General features: G+C 47.7%; 1 protein-coding gene across 10 annotated transcripts in view; it reads right to left on the bottom strand.

The window, feature by feature from the left end:
• Nucleotides 1-17415, bottom strand: part of BCAS3 (BCAS3 microtubule associated cell migration factor) — a 1368214-nt gene that overhangs the window by 1348015 nt on the left and 2784 nt on the right. For 8 of the 10 annotated variants that reach the window (XM_033921865.1, XM_033921866.1, XM_033921869.1 and 5 more), the window contains exon 2: nt 786-873. In XM_033921865.1, the coding sequence (XP_033777756.1) occupies nt 786-873 (88 nt within the window). Of the gene's footprint in view, nt 1-785; nt 874-2885; nt 3001-17415 lie in introns of all 10 variants that reach the window. The other 2 variants (XM_033921867.1, XM_033921868.1) reach the window with 1 other exon arrangement.

A 17415-nucleotide genomic window follows, 5' to 3' on the forward strand; every position in this document is an offset into this window, starting at 1 on the left:
ATCATACCTCTGTAGCAACCCCACATGTTTGTCCATCATCTCTTGAAGTCGAGCGTGCTAGTAGCCTCGACTACCTGACGTGGAAGACCATTCCATCTATCAGTCACCCTCCGGTGTCCCCATGAAATCTTCCTCCCCTAAGTTTTAGCGGATGTCCTCTTGTCACCATGGGACCCGTAAGAGTGAAGATTTCCTCCTCCTCCTCGATGCGGCCCGTTATGTACTTGAAAGTTTCTATCATGTCCCCCCTTTCTCTGCACTCCTCGAACGAGTATAAGCGCAGACTGCTCAGACAATCTTCATATGAAAGATCTTTAAGTCCTGAGACCATCCTTGTAGCCATTTTGACACCCAGGCTTTCAGACTCACAAGGTCCTCTTGCAATTTTTTACAATCCTCTTGCGATTTAACAACTTTGTGTCATCAGCAAATTGCATTATCTCACTAGTTATTCCCATCTCTAGATCATTGATAAGCAGCGGTCCCAGCACAGACCCCTGAGGAACCCTACTATTAACCCTTCTCCACTGAGAATATTGACTTTACCTTTCTCCATTGAGAATATTGACTTAGAGGCAATTTAAACCCACTCTTTTTTTTCTGTCTTTCAACTGGACCCAACAAAAATTTTGTTAGTTTAAGTGCCCTTTACTTAGTGTTATAAATCCACAAAAATTCCAAGTTCTACAGTTCAGACTTTTAAACATTATCTTCAGATACTAAAAGTACAGTTTTGTTCCATCAAGAGCAACAAAAGCCAAGTTCAGTTCTTAAATCATACTTACGTGACAGCCTGTGGTCGAACCATCATGCCACCAGTACACCTGCTGGGACGACGAGGAGATTCGGTTGCCATGGCTATTTTGTTTATACCTATATAAAGAGAAATAAAAAAATCGTTTTTGATAAAGGAATGTATTAGTCCTAATATTAAACATGAATATCAAAAAGACAGAAATTATGTTTTACTTGAATTTTTTTTACATAAAAACATAGAAACATGATGATACAGTCTGCCCATCTGCAGCATCCACTATCTCCTCTTCTCCCTAAGAGATCCCACGTTCTTGTCCCATGCTTTCTTATACAGTTTTTGTCTCTACCACCTCTACAGACTATTTCACGCATCCACCACCCTTTCTGTAAAAAAGCATTTCTTTAGATTACTCCTGAGCCTATCACCTCTTAACTTCATCATATGTCCTCTCATTCCGGAGATTCCTTTCAAATGAAAGCGATTTGCCTTATGTGTTTATGTCACATAGATATTTAAATGTCTCTATCATATCTCCCCCCCCCCACACACCTTTCCTCCAAAGTATACAATATTGAGATTTTTAAAAGTCTATCCCCGTACGCTTTATGACGAAGACCACCGACCATTTCAATAGCCTTCCTCTGGACCAACTCCATCTTGTTTATAAGTGCGGTCTCCAGAAATGTACTCAACATTCTAAATGAGGTCTCATCAGAGTCTTATACATGGGCATCAATATCTCCTTTTGCCTACTGACCATACCTCTCCCTATGCACCCTAACATACTTTAAAATACTTTTAAACAGACTTTTAAAATACTGAAAGGATTCGACAAAATAGAGCAAGAATCATCGTTGTTCACATTGTCAAATGTGAAACGGACAAGAGGTCACGGACTAAAGCTGAGGGGCAGCAGGCTCAGGACAAATGTCAGGAAGTTCTGTTTCACACAGCGGGTGGTGGACGCTTGGAATGCTCTCCCGGATGAGGTGGTGACGGATACTACCATTCTGGGTTTCAAGTGTAAGTTGGATGTATACCTCCTTGCAAAACATATTGATGGATACGGGTAACCAGGGTCTCCAACTGGGAGCACCTGGCTTGGCCTCCGCGTGTGCGGGTCGCCGGAATAGATGGACCTAGGGTCTGATCCGGCGTAGGCATTTCTTATGTTATGTTCTTATGTAACATCCTTATAGCTTTCGCCATCATGTTTTCAATCTGTTTGGCCACCTTAAGATCATCAAATACTATCACACCCAAGTCCTGCTCCTCTTTTGTGCACAAAAGTTCTTCACCCCCTGAACTATACCATTCCCATGGGATTTTGCAGTCCAAATGCATGACCCTGCATTTCTTAGTATTAGATCATAGCTGCCAAATTTCAGACCAGTCTTCCTTCTTCACTAGGTCCTTCCTCATGTTAGTCACATCAGGGGTGTCTACTCTTATTGCAGATTTTGGTATAACCCACAGAGGCAAATCTTATCTGACAGCCCTTCAGCAATATTGCTTAAAAATGTTAAAAAAGAGCAGTCCCAAGAATTAAACCTTGAGGCATATTACTGGTTAACATCCCTTTCCTCAGAGAAATCTCCATTGACCACTACCTTCCATCGCTTTCCACTCAACTAGTTCCTAACTCTGTCTATCACTTTGGGGCCCATACAGAGGACACTCAGTTTATTTAATTAGACGCATATGTGAAATACTGTCAAAAGCTTTGCTAAAATCTAAATACACCACATCTAGCACACTCCCTCTATCTAATTCTCTGATCACCCAGTCAAAAGAAAATGATCAGATTTGTCTAACAAATCTCTAGTGAATCCATGTTGCCTTGGATCCTGTAATCCACTAAATTCCAGAAATTTCACTATTCTCTGTTTTAAAAGTGTTTCCATAATTTACTTACCACAGAAGTCAGATTTACCGGCCTGTAGTCCCCTACTTCTTCCTTACTTCTACTTTTCTGAAGAAAAACCACATTCGCCCTTCTCCAGTCCTCTGGTACCACTCCCAATTCTAGAGAAGCACTGAAAAGGTCAGCCAGCAGAGCCGCCAGAACTTCCCCAAGTTTGTTCGGTACACTCAAATGTACACCATCCAGCCCCATCCATTTACTTACCTTTAGTTTAACTAGTTCCTCATGAACAAAATCCTTTGAAAATCGATCGGGGTCTACCACATTTCCATCCGTATTTGCATTTGTCTTCTGTGGTCCCATTCGTGGTGCTTCAGTACTTAAGAACAGAAAGCACAGTTACTTACCATAACAGGTGTTATCCAGGGACAGCAGGCATATATTCTCACATGTGGGCGACGTCATCTACGGAGCCCCGATGCGGACAGCATTTCAAGCAAACTTGATTGAAGATTCAAGCTTGCTGTGCTGCACCACGCATGCGTGCCTCCTGCTCCACTAGAGGGCGCATCCCCTCCTCGTGGTCTCCAGTTCACATATCCAGCAAAGAAGCCAACCCCGGGGAGGTGGGCGGGTTGTGAGAATATATGCCTGCTGTCCCTGGATAACACCTGTTACGGTAAGTAACTGTGCTTTATCCCAGGACAAGCAGGCATGATATTCTCATGTGGGTGACCTCCAAGCTAATAAAAAGGGGCGGAGGGAAGTTGGCAATTTAAGAAAACAGATTATGTAAAATCGATTGGCCGAACCGGCCATCGCTCCTGGACAGTGTATCCAGGCAGTAGTGGGAGGTGAAAGTATGAACCGAAGACCATGTGGCAGCCTTGCAGATATCCTCAATAGGCGTGGACCTGAGGAAAGCTACCGAAGCTGCCATCGCTCGGACTTTATGCCCCGTAACTAGACCATGCAGCGCGAGACCAGCCTGAGCGTAGCAGAAAGAAATACAAGCAGCCAACCAGTTGGACAAGGTGCGCTTGGAAACTGGGCGCCCCAACCTATTAGGGTCAAAGGACAAAAACAATTGTGGAACTGTCCGATGAGACTGAGTGCGTTGAAGATGAAAAGCCAACGCCCTCTTGCAGTCAAGAGTGTGGAGCGCCACCTCTCCAGGATGAGAGTGGGGCTTGGGAAAGAACACAGGTAGAACAATGGACTGGTTGAGATGAAAATCAGATACCACCTTAGGCAAAAACTTACGGTGAGTGCGGAGAACCACCTTGTCATGATGGAATACCGTGAAAGGTGGGTCCGCCACCAAAGCCTACAGCTCGCTAACCCTCCGAGCAGAAGTGAGAGCGAGTAGGAAGATCACTTTCCAAGTGAGAAACTTAAGATGACACTTATCCATAGGCTCAAATGGAGGTTTCATCAGTTGAGCTAGAACCACATTAAGATCCCAAACCACAGGAGGCGGTTTGAGGGGAGGATGAACATTCAAAAGACCCTTCATGAAACGAGAAACCAAGGGATGGAGTGAAAGAGCCTTCCCTTCCAGGGGCTGATGAAAGGCAGCAATGGCGCTGAGATGTACTCGAATGGAATTAGTCTTCAGGCCAGAGTGAGATAAATGGAGCAAATACTCCAGAACCAAAGGCACAGGGACCGACACCGGGTCCTGGCGGTGAGAGGAGCACCAGGACGAGAATCTAGTCCACTTCTGGGAATAGCAGAGTCTGGTCGAGACTTTCCGAGAAGCCTCCAACACCTCCCTGACCGACTGAGACACGGGGAGAGAAGTCAGGGAGACAGAAACCAAGCAGTCAGATGTAGAGATTGAAGATTGGGATGTAACAGTGAACCCCGACTCTGAGATAGCAGAGAGGGAAACACAGGCAGAAGCAGAGGTTCCCTGACACTGAGTTGAAGTAGTAGGGAAAACCAAGGCTGGCGGGGCCACCGAGGATCAATCAAGATCAGAGTGGCCTTCACCGATTTCAAATGGACCAGCGTCCTCAGAATCAGAGGAAAAGGCGGGAACGCATAGAGGAACTTCCCCTCCCAATCGAGGAGGAAGGCATCGGCCTCGAGACGGTCTGGGGAGTATATCCTTGAACAGAAGAGAGGCAGTTTTTGATTGTCGGGGGAGGCGAACAGATCTATCTGGGGAGTCCCCCATGTGTCGAACACCTGTCGCAGGACCTGCGAATGCAGGGACCACTCGTGTGGCTGGAGGAGGCGGCTGAGCCTGTCCGCCAGACAGTTTTGCTCTCCCTGTATGTAAACCGCTCGGAGGATGTTTTGGGAGACCGCCCATTCCCAGAGACGCAGAGCTTCTTGGCAGAGGGACCATGACCCCGTCCCTCCCTGCTTGTTTACGTAGTACATCGCCATCTGGTTGTCTGTGCGGACGAGAACCACCCGATCGTGAAGCAGGTGTTGAAAGGCCACCGCGGCGAGGTAAATGGCCCGAAGCTCTAGCACGTTGATGTGGCAGCGGCGATCCTCTGTTAACCACAGACCTCGAGTGTGGCGACCGTCCACATGAGCCCCCCAAGCATATTCCGACGAGTCCGTGGTTAGGACCTTGTGGTGTGGAGGGGCGAGAAAGAGCAAACCTTTGGAAAGATTCGAAGAGTTGGCCCACCAACGGAGCGATTTTTGCAAAGAAGGAGTCACTGTCACGGGGCGGTTGATCGGGTCCCGATCCTGACGCCATTGTGAGGCCAAAGTCCACTGTGGTAACCGCAGATGAAGACGGGTAAGCGGAGTGACGTGGACGGTAGAGGCCATATGGCCGAGGAGCGTCATCATTTGTCGCACCGAGACAGAGGTCGACATCGAGATCTGTCGGCTCAGATTTACCAGCGCCTCCAGACGCTGAGGAGGGAGGAAGGAACGAAGACAGACCGTGTCCAGCACGGCCCCGATGAATTGTAAGGATTGAGAGGGGCACAGCTGGGATTTTGGGAAGTTTACTTCGAACCCCAGACTCTGAAGAGAAGTAATAGTCTGTCGGGTCGCTGAGATAACCCCCTCCCTGGTCGGGGCTTTGATCAACCAATCGTCCAGGTAGAGGAATACCTGCAGACCCTGGGAGCGCAAGGCAGCCGCGACCAGTGTTCCCTCTAAGCGGGCGGGTGTTGTGAGCAAACTTTTTTCACCGTGAGCCAAAAATATCGGGCGCCAGCAAGTTATGAGCCAACTCGCCCGATTCTCCTCTCGCCGCCCTGCCATCTGCCGTACGCCTCTTCCGATCGTGCGCTGTGACGAGAAACGTGTGCGCTGCGATGTAATATTTTGTGCGCCAGCGCACGCCAGCGCAGCTTAGCGGGAACACTGGTTCAAATGGTTTTATTTATTTCCCCAAATTTATTTTTGTTATACGCATTGAAAATATTTGATATTGCGTTTAAATCAAAATCTCAATAAACTTGAAACGAGTGCCCGTGAGATTGTGGGAGGGTTAAATACTCAAAACTTAGAAGTTTTTGCTACGCCAGCTTTCTGGTATCTTTACATACAGTGGCGTACCTAGCATATGTAACATCCGGGGCCCATCATTTTTTGGCACCCCCCCCCCATCTGTAAGAAAAACATGATTTTTAGTAACAAACCACACGTCACACATGAGTACCTAGGAAAAGGCAGCATCTTACATATTGCAGTGAGCAGTACATCAATACACCCATTGTAAAACTAAACAAGCCAGACCAGCACAGATCAATCCTACACCGTCAATCCTAACAGAAAACCATGTCTTTCGAACACACAGAACACAGAAAACACCTTCGCCTAGTAAGGAATATGTAATCACAAACTAACCCCTCCCTCTTTTACAAAACTGTAGTGTGGATTTTAGCTACGGAGGTAACAGCTCTGATGCTCATAAAATTCTGAGCATCAGAGCTGCTACCACCAAGGCTGGTGCTAAAAACGCTTCACAGTTTTGTAAAAGGGGGGATAAAATAAAAATACATAGACAAAGGTTAAATTGAACCAGCAAGAAGCTGGACTCTGCATACAATGCTTCACAGAAACAGTGACACATGTCTCCTAAAGCAATAAATAAATAGAAATTTTTTTCTACCTTTGTCTTCTGTGGTTTCTCCTTTCCTCATCTTCTTGTAACTCTCTTCCTTCCATTCACTGTCTGCCGTCTCTCTTCCCCTATATGGCATCTTCTCTCCTTCTATGCCCCTTCCAGAAACTGTATGCCTCCCCCTTCCATCTCTCCTTTCACCCCATTGGTCTGGCATCTCTCTCCTCGCCTTCCCTCTCCCACACCTCTCCTCATAGTCTGGTATCTCCCCTTCCCTGATTCTCTGGCATCTCTCTCCTTTCCTTTTCTTCCATCTTTCGCTCCCCCTCCATGCTCTCACATCTCCCCCTTCCTTTTCCCTTAGACTGGCATACCTTCCTCCTATGCTCCAAGCCCTGGCATCTCCTTTAATTCCCTCCCTCATCTTCCTTCTCCCTCCAGCTGGGTACCGCAACACTCTTCCCTGCAGCTCTGCACTTCCCCACAATTGCCATGCTTCGGTTCCTCTTCTTCCTTCCTTCCTCCCCCCCCCCCCCGCGGGACCCTGCGGCACCATCAACTCTTACTCCCTCTAATGTCGGCCCTGCAGCTCCAGACTTCCTCGCACCTTCTCCCCTCCCCCTTTGGATCGCTATTATTTTAAATGTTATAGCCGCGGAGCTGTATCCATCAGTGGAGATGTCTAACCTCGGCCTGCCCCGGAACTCTTACTGCAGCAGCCCGTCTAGGCAGGAACAGGAAGTCACTGTTGCAGTAAGAGTTCCGGGGCAGGCCGAGGTTAGACATCTCCACTGATGGATACAGCTCCGCGGCTATAACATTTAAAATAATAGCGATCCAAAGGGGGAGGGGAGAAGGTGCGAGGAAGTCTGGAGCTGCAGGGCCGACATTAGAGGGAGTAAGAGTTGATGGTGCCGCAGGGTCCCGCGGGGGGGGGGAGGGGGAGGAAGGAAGGAAGAAGAGGAACCGAAGCATGGCAATTGTGGGGAAGTGCAATCCCCCCAATGCGTCCCCTTACCTTACCTCCCCTTACCTTTGCGACGCGTGTGTGCGCTGTGAAGAGAAACTTTGCGCTGCGATGTAATATTTTGTGCGCGAGCGCAGGCCAGCACACCTTAGCGGGAACACTGGCCGCGACCACTACGAGGCACTTCGTGAAGACCCGAGGGGACGAGGACAGGCCGAAGGGGAGGACCCGATATTGTAGATGGAGGTCCCCCACCTGAAAGCGCAGGTACCTGCGACAAGCAGGGTGCACCGGAACATGGGTGTAGGCCTCCTTCAGATCGAGGGAGCAGAGCCAATCGCCTTCGTTGATCAAGGGGTAAAGGATCGGAAGGGAAAGCATCCGTAATTTTTCCCGCACTAGAAACTTGTTCAGGCGCCTTAAGTCTAGAATCGGGTGCAGGTCCCCCGTCTTCTTCGGTACCAGGAAGTAACGGGAGTAAAACCCCTGGCCCTTCTGTTTTTGGGGGACTGGTTCCACCGCCCGCAGGCAAAGGAGGTCCTGTGCCTCGGAGAGGAGGAGGGACAACTGCGCTCGATTGGGGGGACACGCACTTGGTGGGCTGTCGGGAGGAACCTCTCGAAAGTTGAGTGAGTACACTGATGAGATCACGCCAAGGACCCATGAGTCCGACGTTATGGCTTCCCAGCGAAGGTAATAAGCTCGTAGGCGGCCCCCGATGGGAAGGAGGCCAGGCAGAGGCGCGGAGGGGGTCAGCCCCCGTCCGCTCATCCCGTCAAAAGGACGGAGACGGCTTCGCAGACGCAGTAGGCTGAGATTTTGGTAAAGCCCTAGAATGAGTCTGGGGGCGCCGAGGCGGCAGTCTGGAAAAGGCCAGAGTGGATTTCTGGGGGTAGCGGCGAGGCAATCCCCGAAAAGGTCGAGAGACCGGCGGTTTAGGCTTTTGCCGGACGAGTGAAGCAAAGGAACGTTCATGTTCCGATAGTCGTTTCGTCGCTGCTTCGATAGTGTCGTCAAACAGTTCCTTACCGACGCAAGGGAGGTTAGCTAACCGATCCTGGAGGTTAGGGTCCATATCGACCAGCAGCAGCCACGCCAGCCGGCGCATGGCCACAGCGAAGGCTGCTACCCTGGATGAAAGTTCAAAGCCGTTGTAAGTGGCGTGGAACAGGTGCAGTCGGAGGTTTGAAAAATCCTTGAGGAGGAGGCCAAACGCTGCTTGGCGGGGGGCAGGTAAATCCACCAAGAAGGCGCTCAGCAGCCCGATGAGGTGTTTCAGATAAGAGGAAAAAGTGAATGTATAGTTCAGAACTCTGGAGGTCATCATAGAGTGCTGATACAAACGGCGGCCAAATTTGTCAAGTGTCCTGCCCTCGCGTCCCGGAGGGACCGCCGCAGATACCCTAGAGGGGTGAGCTTTCTTCAACGAAGACTCCACCAGTAAAGATTGGTGGGACAACTGTGATTGCTCGAACCCCGGGCAGGGTACCATACGGTACTTTGACTCCATTTTAGATGGGACGGCCGTCACCATGTATGGAGTTTCGAGGTTTCTGATGAGGGTCTGCCGGAGCACCGGGTTCAGTGGCAGCCGAAGGGACTCTCGGGGCGGAGAAGGCATATCCAGCTCCGCCAGGTATTCCTTGGAGTACCTCGAGTCAGATTGTAAGTCCAAGTCAAGGGCACGTCCCATGTCCTGGACGAACCTCGTAAAGGAAGGCCGGTGTGATCCCGTGGCCCCTTGCGGGGACGGTGAACAAGACCTCCATTTCGCTGAGAAGGAAGGAGAAGCCTCCCTCGAATAGCGAGGTTCTCGCTCTGACCCTCGATCCGACACCGGGGCCGAGCTATGGAAGCGCTCCAGCGTCGAGGACCTGCGTCACCTCGAGGAGCCCCTCGGGGACGCCGCCGGGGTAAGGGGCATCGACCGATGTCGGGTCAGAGACCTCTCCCCGAACTCCCTCGGCGAAAGCCTAGAGCCTCGGACCGGAGCCCCGGACCTAGGGGGAGTCAGTAACAGCTTGGGCTTAGTGAGAGATAGCTCGGTAACCCGTAGCGGTCCCCCCGATCGAGTCGAGGGCGAGCGGCCTCGGGTCGGTGGTGAACTCCGGGCCTTTTTGGAAAGTCGGCGGCCCGAGGAGTCGAGGGGCTTCGATCTACGTTTTGCCCCGTGCAGCTCCGCCAGGGACGAACGCCTCGAGTGCCTCGGAGAGGAATCTGAGGAAGAAGAGAGGCGGCGGAAACGGCGCATTTTGCCCCGAGGGGTCTTGACGCGGGGCTCAGGCTGGTCCGGCGCACGCGAGGTCGAGGTCGGGGCCGGGTGAAGGTGAGCCAGGGCAGTCGATAGCTCCATCGAGATCATTGCCCGGAGCATATCCTGGAACACCGGCACGGACAGCATCGATGGCATGTCCGAGGCCGCGGTGCACTCCACTGAGGGCGATCTCGATTTTGAGCATTCCCGAGTGGTGGAGGCACACCCAGAGGCCTTCGAGGGTTTCGCCGGGGCCGTGGGTAAGGAACTCCCCCTTGCCCGGCCATTGTCCCCGAGGTTGGCTTCTTCGAAGGTATGGAACCTGAGGAAGGAAGAGGGGACTTACCTGGAGCCGAAGATTTTTGAGAACTCGGGATCTTCGAGGTCGAGTCCCGAGGCGGGGTCGAGGGACCCGAGGCCGAGGTCAAGGCCGGGGCCGAAGCTGGGGCCGACCTCGAGGCCGAGGTCGAGGGTTGGTCGGCAGCAAACAGGTCCGCCATGCAGGCCCGTCGGTGGCGGAGCGCCCGGTGTTGGAAAGTTGCGCACCGGGGGCAAGTTTCGGTCGGATGATCGGCCCCCAGGCAAAGGATGCACCAGCGATGCGGGTCTGTGATTGATAGTAGACGCTCGCACCTGGTGCACTTTTTGAAGCCGGTAACAGGCCGGGACATAGAAAAATCAGGCGACCGCAGCCTACCAAGCCACGCGGCCGCGACGACCCGGGAGTCCCCGGGTCGCGAACGAAAGCGCGTTTAAACGCGATGAGCAGGAAAAAGAAGTAACTACAATAACTATACGCACAGCAACTTTTAAACTATGAAAAACAATAAATCGCGGTGCAAAGAAGGCACTTGGGGCAGAGCTAGGAAAAAACAAGTCTTCTTAGCACAGCAGAAAAAAACGAACTGGAGACCACGAGTAGGGGATGCGCCCTCTAGTGGAGCAGGAGGCACGCATGCGTGGTGCAGCACAGCAAGCTTGAATCTTCAATCAAGTTTGTTTGAAATGCTGTTCGCATCGGGGCTCCGTAGATGACGTCACCCACATGTGAGAATATCATGCCTGCTTGTCCTGGGATAAAAATGTATTAAGTGATTCAGCTTTATCTCTATCAGCTTCTATTTATTTCTCCCCTTCACCTTTGATCTCACAATTCCACCTTTGCACTGCTTAAGAACATAAGAATTGCTGCTGCTGGGTCAGACCAGTGGTCCATCGTGTCCAGTAGTCCACTCACGCAGCAGCCTTTAGATCAAAGACAAGTGCCCTAACTTAGACAAACCTTACATGCGTACGTTCTGGTTCAGCAGGAACTTGTCTAACTTTGTCTTGAATCTCTGGAGGGTGTTTTCTCCTATAACAGCCTCCGGAAGAGCGTTCCAGTTTTCTACCTCTCTCTGGGTGAAGAACTTCCTTATGGAATCTATTCCCTTTTAACTTTAGAGAGTGCCCTCTCGTTTTCCCTACCTTGGAGAGGGTGAACAACCTGTCTTTATCTACTAAATCTATTCCTTCATTATCTTGAATTTTTTGATCATGTCCCCTCTCAGTCTCCTCTTTTCAAGGGAGAAGAGGCCCAGTTTCTCTAATCGCTCACTGTACGGTAACTCCTCCAGTCCCTTAACCATTTTAGTTGCTCTTCTCTGGACCCTTCCTATCACTAATACTCGTATACCTAAAAAATATCTTGTCCCCCCATTTTACTGTGCCATCTATTTTTTCTTCCGGTTGCATCTTTGCTTTTCCGACTACTCAACCAATCTCTCTTAACCAGGGATCTCAAAGTCCCTCCTTGAGGGCCGCAATCCAGTCGAGTTTTCAGGATTTCCCCAATTAATATGCATTGAAAGCAGTGCATGCACATAGATCTCATGCATATTCATTGGGGAAATCCTGAAAACCCAACTGGATTGCGGCCCTCAAGAAAGGACTTTGAGACCCCTGCTCTTAACTTTTTATTTATTTATTTATTTATTCATTCATTCAATTTTCTATACCGTTCTACCAGGGGAGCTCAGAACGGTTTTACATGCATTTATTCAGGTACTCAAGCAGTTTTCCCTCTCTGTCCCGGTGGGTCACAATCTATCTATCGTACCTGGGGCAATGGGGGGATTAAGTGACTTGCCCAGGGTCAGATATTTTTGCCCGTCTTCCTCTTTCTGCGATCTTTTGCAGTTTATGAAGGCTAATTTCTTTTTCCTTCTCAGCTATTACTTTTGAGAACCAAAGTGGCCTTCTTTTCCTCTTATTTTTACTTACAAAATGGTTTGTTGCTCCTTTCAGTTTTGCCACTGCTTTCCTACTTCTTCCAGATGCTCCCATCCAGACAATTCCTTGATGTAATCCCCCATCCAAATAAAGATAGGTGTTTTTTTAATGTCTAGAATATTTACTTTTGAATGAGTCTTCTCTACACCTGTCTTAAGATTAAACCACACCATGTGGTGATCACTGGATGCCAGACATCAGAAGCACTTTCCCCGTTTGAAAATACAAAGTCCCATATGGCCTCATCCCATGTGGGTTCCATTAACAACTGCTGGAACAATTCTCCTTGTAGATAATCCAGAATCTCCCTGCTTCTAGAAGACCCCACAATAGGGATACCCCAATCAACACCTGGCATGTTAAAATCACCTCTTAGTAATACTTTCCCTTTTACAGCTATATTCTGAATATCTACTATTAAATCTCTGTCCACTTGTCTGTGAAGGATGACTGTATATCACACCAGTGTAAATACATTTTCCATTCCCTCTATCTAGATTGACCGACATTGCTTCTTGCTTACCCTGCAGATCCTAAAATTGTGTGGCTTTAATATGATCTTTAACATATAATGCCACTCCCCCTCCTTTTCTTCCTACTCTGTTTTTCCTGAACAGATTATAGCCCAGTATAACTATATCCAAGTCATGTTTTCTCCGTGAACTATGTCTCCATGATTGCCACTAAATCCAACTCAGTCTTTTCCATCACAGTCTCTAAACCTTGTTTTCCATACTTCTAGAATTAATATATTCTGCTTTCCAAACATTACCCCCTTTTCCCATTTAAAGATCAGCAACTACGGTTAGCATATAAAAGAGACATAAATTTGAAAGAGAAGTTAAGTCCTGCTATGCTTAGCAATACCAGTAAATGCAGGATAATTTATCAATCCAGTAAACCAAAAGAAATATCAGCTTAAACACATAATGTGTGAAACAGATTTTGTGGTATACTGTACAATGTGCTCTTGCTTTAAATTATATGTGGGACAGCCGTCCAGGCAACTTAAACTGCGTTTAAATGAGCACAGAAGTGCACTTAAAAGAAAAAATACACACGCACCAATAGTGCAACATAGCCTTGAATATGAACATGATTTCTTTCAGTTAAAATGTTTTATATTAGATCATAACCAAGAAAACATTCTGGGGGCAAAAAACGTCTGTGTCTACAACAACGAGAGCAGCAATGGATTCATGAATTAAGAACATTAACTCCAGAAGGCTTGAATTCTGGCATAGATTGGCATTAATTTTACTAAATCTGACAGCTTTATTACAGTTTTTTAAATAATCTGCCAACTCGGAGTACACTAATCAGAATAGCCTGGATTGAATCTGGCATCCAATGAGAAGAACTCATCGCCTCCCTAAGTAATGACATGGCAGGGAAGGATTAGCTAGAATCTCTGATTAAAAGTTGAGACGTCATTCAGTGAAACAGGACGCTATCTAGATTGCAAGACAACCGAATAGTAAGCTTGGCAATTGATAATGTTTAACCACTGAAAGATATAGCATATATCACTATTGATTACTTTGTAGAGCTGTATTAGCGAATGCTGGAAGTCTGTATGCCCTGAAGAAAAGGCTTCACAACCGTGAAACTTGGCAAAAATACAAAGACCCATAGCAACACAGCTTTTTATGTTGCATCTAATAAAATCTATAAGTCCTATAAAACAACTTTTTAGCATTTAGTCACACCAGACGAAAGTTTTTGGCCGATGATGTGGGCAGAGGAGGTTGAACAGAATTAAGTTCAACCAAGAGACCCGAGGCTTTCCTTTCGTCAAAAAAGTGACTCTTAGACTTTGCAGTGCGGTATATTTGATTTTGAATAGTATAATTACCAACTTCACCATATTTATAAAGAAGTATTTAGTAATTCACTTACCTGAGGACTTTGACCACCCTTCCCCAATTATTCTAGTTTAAAGGTATGTTTGTTTAATTATGTTTGTGTGTGGGGAAGGGGTTGTAACCCGCATAGATTTTTGGATATGCAGTATATAAATGTTTTAAATAAATAAAGCCCTCTTTAGTAGGTTAGCCAGTCTGCTGTTGAAGACACTTCTTTAGTCCTAAAAGACCAGTCAAGAAAAATTGGTTGTGTCTGTCTAACAGTGGATGGAGACAGAAAACACAGTTTAAAGTAAAACACCCCCTTAAGGGTATTGTGCAGCCTGGAATGTTCACCCAAGCTAGAGGATGAGGGACCCAGGTCCACCAAGTTTCATTCAAGCTCAGTAAGCTCTTACAAATACAACCTGAGCTAATTCGGCCAGCAAGAACCCCCTACTCAACTGACACCCTAACAAACCAAAGAAGGACATGCTAGACAAGCACTACAGAGTTGCTGCATGATCCACTACCATCTGCTTGGAAGCAGAGAAAAATACTGAACACTCCAAATTTCAGGATACTCTTAAGAGGCGATTTACTTGGAACTATTTTTTCCTATGTCCCCATCCATTAGTAGACAGACAACTCATTCATCTGAGCTGATCCAGTCTGGTCGAAAAGATGATTGTTCTCATCTATTATATTTCTATCATGTTTCTATTATCATTACACAGCAATACAACAGTTTTTCAGTTCATTCAGAGAACTAATAGTATTAATAACAAGCCTTTTGAGTGGAAATAAAGTTCTACGACAAAGGGTCCAATAGGGAAATAATGATAAAAATAAATTTTACACATAGGTCATTTTAAAAGCATCTCCACCTATTCAGAGTAGTGAAGACGCAGGCGGATTGCGAAAATCTGCAATGTGACATAATCAGGCTCGAGGAATGGGCATCGACATGGCAGATGAGGTTCAATGTGGACAAGTGTAAAGTGATGCATGTCGGTAACAAAAATCTCATGCACGAATACAGGATGTCCGGGGCGATACTTGGAGAGACCTCCCAGGAAAGGGACTTAGGAGTTCTGATCGACAAGTCGATGAAGCCGTCCATGCAATGTGCGGCAGCGGCAAAAAGGGCAAACAGAATGCTAGGAATGATAAAAAAGGGGATCCCGAACAGATCGGAGAGGGTTATCATGCCGCTGTACCGAGCAATGGTGCGCCCTCACCTGGAGTACTGCATCCAGCACTGGTCGCCGTACATGAAGGACATGGTACTAATCGAAAGGGTCCAGAGAAGAGTGACTAAGATAGTTAAGGGGTTGGAGGAGCTGCCTTACAGCGAAAGATTAGAGAAACTGGGCCTCTTCTCCCTCGAACAGAGGAGATTGAGAGGGACATGATTGAAACATTCAAGGTACTGAAGGGGATAGACTTGGTAGATAAGGACAGGTTGTTCACCCTCTCCAAGGTGGGGAGAACGAGAGGGCACTCTCTAAAGTTGGAAGGGGATAGATTCCGTACAAACGTAAGGAAGTTCTTCTTCACCCAGAGAGTGGTGGAAAACTGGAACGCTCTTCCGGAGTCTGTCATAGGGGAAAACACCCTCCAGGGATTCAAGACAAAGTTAGGCAAGTTCCTGCTGAACAAGGACGTACGCTGATAGGGATAGTCTTAGTCAGGGCGCTGGTCTTTGACCAGAGGGCTGCCGCGTGAGCGGTCTGCTGAGCATAATGGACCGCTGGTCTGACCCAGTAGCGGCAGTTCTTATGTTCTTATAAACAGTACATTACATTAGTGATTTCTATTCCGCCTGTGCCTTGCGGTTCTAGGCGGATTACAAATTAGAAGAGATCTGGACATTACCAAGAGAATTACGTAACAATGATTACTGAGAGAATTACATAACAGTGATTCATGTAATTTACATGGTCTGGTAGAGGATTATTAATTATAAGATATCTGGATTTTTCCAAAAGAATTACATAGCAGAGAATCAAGTGATAACAGGATACAGTGGAGAATATCAGTATATACGGGTTACAGAAGAAGGATTACCAAACAATGAAGGAAGAAGTTTGTTGGATACTGAAGGTGGATGCTTATTTAGTAGCATTTACATACATAATTACCAGTACCCTTCTACGTACCGTGTTTCCACGAAAATAAGACAGTGTCTTATATTAATTTTAGGCCCAAAAAAGGCATTAGGTCTTAGTTTCAGGTTATGTACATGATCATCTCTCGTTTCCTCTCCTTCACCCCAATTCTTCCTCTTTCCTTTCTCTCCCCCACATGTGCAGCATCTTTCCTCCCATCCCTTGTACAGCAGGACCCTTGCCCAGCTTCTATTCTACCCACCCTCCATGCAGCAGGACCCTTGCCCAGCTTCCCTTCCCTCCCTCGTGCAGCAGGACCCTTGCCCAGCTTCCCTTCCCTCCCTCCCATCCCTTGTGCTGCAGGACCTTGAGAGAACACCCCCTCCCCCTGCACCTGCCAAGCAGCTGAACCCCCATCCTTCCCTTCCTCCCATAATAACCCCGCCGCGAGCCCTACTTACCTCCCTAAGCAGCGTTGGGCCGGCAGCACTAACAGGCTGCTTCGTCCTTCCACTCTACTACGTTACTGATGACATCACCGCGGTAGTGTTCACGGGCAGACAAGGCTGAAGCAGCCTGTTAGAGTGCTGCCAGCCCGACGCTGTTAGGGAGCTAAGTAGGACTTGCGGCAGGGTTCCAATGGGAGGGAGGGAGGGATGGAGATTCAGCTGCGTGGCAGGTGCGGGTGCTTGGGGGGTGTTCTCTCAAGGATTCTGCTGCACAAGGGATGGGAGGGAGGAAAGGGAAACTGCCAGCGAATCACGGGACTAGGGCTTATTTTAGGGGTAGGCTTATATTAAGACCTACCCTGAAAATCCTGCTAAGGCTTATTTTCAGGGTAGGTCTTATTTTCGGGGAAACACGGTATTTTACAGTGAAATGGTGTGGTGGCCTTGTTAGTCCACTTTTCAAGGTAATATATAGAAATAAAGCAACATAAAGGAAATAAGGTACTATCTATTTTAGGCCTTCTTTTATCAAGCTGTTTAGGGTTTTTTTGGTGTGGGTCGTTGCAGTAAAAGCTCCAATGCCCATAGAATTCTATAAGTATTTACCACAGCGGCCTACAATAAAAAGAGGCCTTACTGTTTTATTTCTATATATTACATATTTTACAAAAAACTTTGCATTTGCCAGCTTTTTGTAAAATAACTCCAGACTTGTAAATGATACAATCTAGACTTTGCAATTCTCCTTCCACAACCAAGAAAAAGGGCATCAGGCACATGGAATGCTCTCCTGGACTGGATGGTGGAAGCTAAAACACTAGCTGACTAAAAATGCATGAGTTAAGTATAGGGA

Source organism: Geotrypetes seraphini, chromosome 15 (assembly GCF_902459505.1).
Source record: "Geotrypetes seraphini chromosome 15, aGeoSer1.1, whole genome shotgun sequence".
NCBI classification, from domain to species: Eukaryota; Metazoa; Chordata; class Amphibia; order Gymnophiona; family Dermophiidae; genus Geotrypetes; species Geotrypetes seraphini.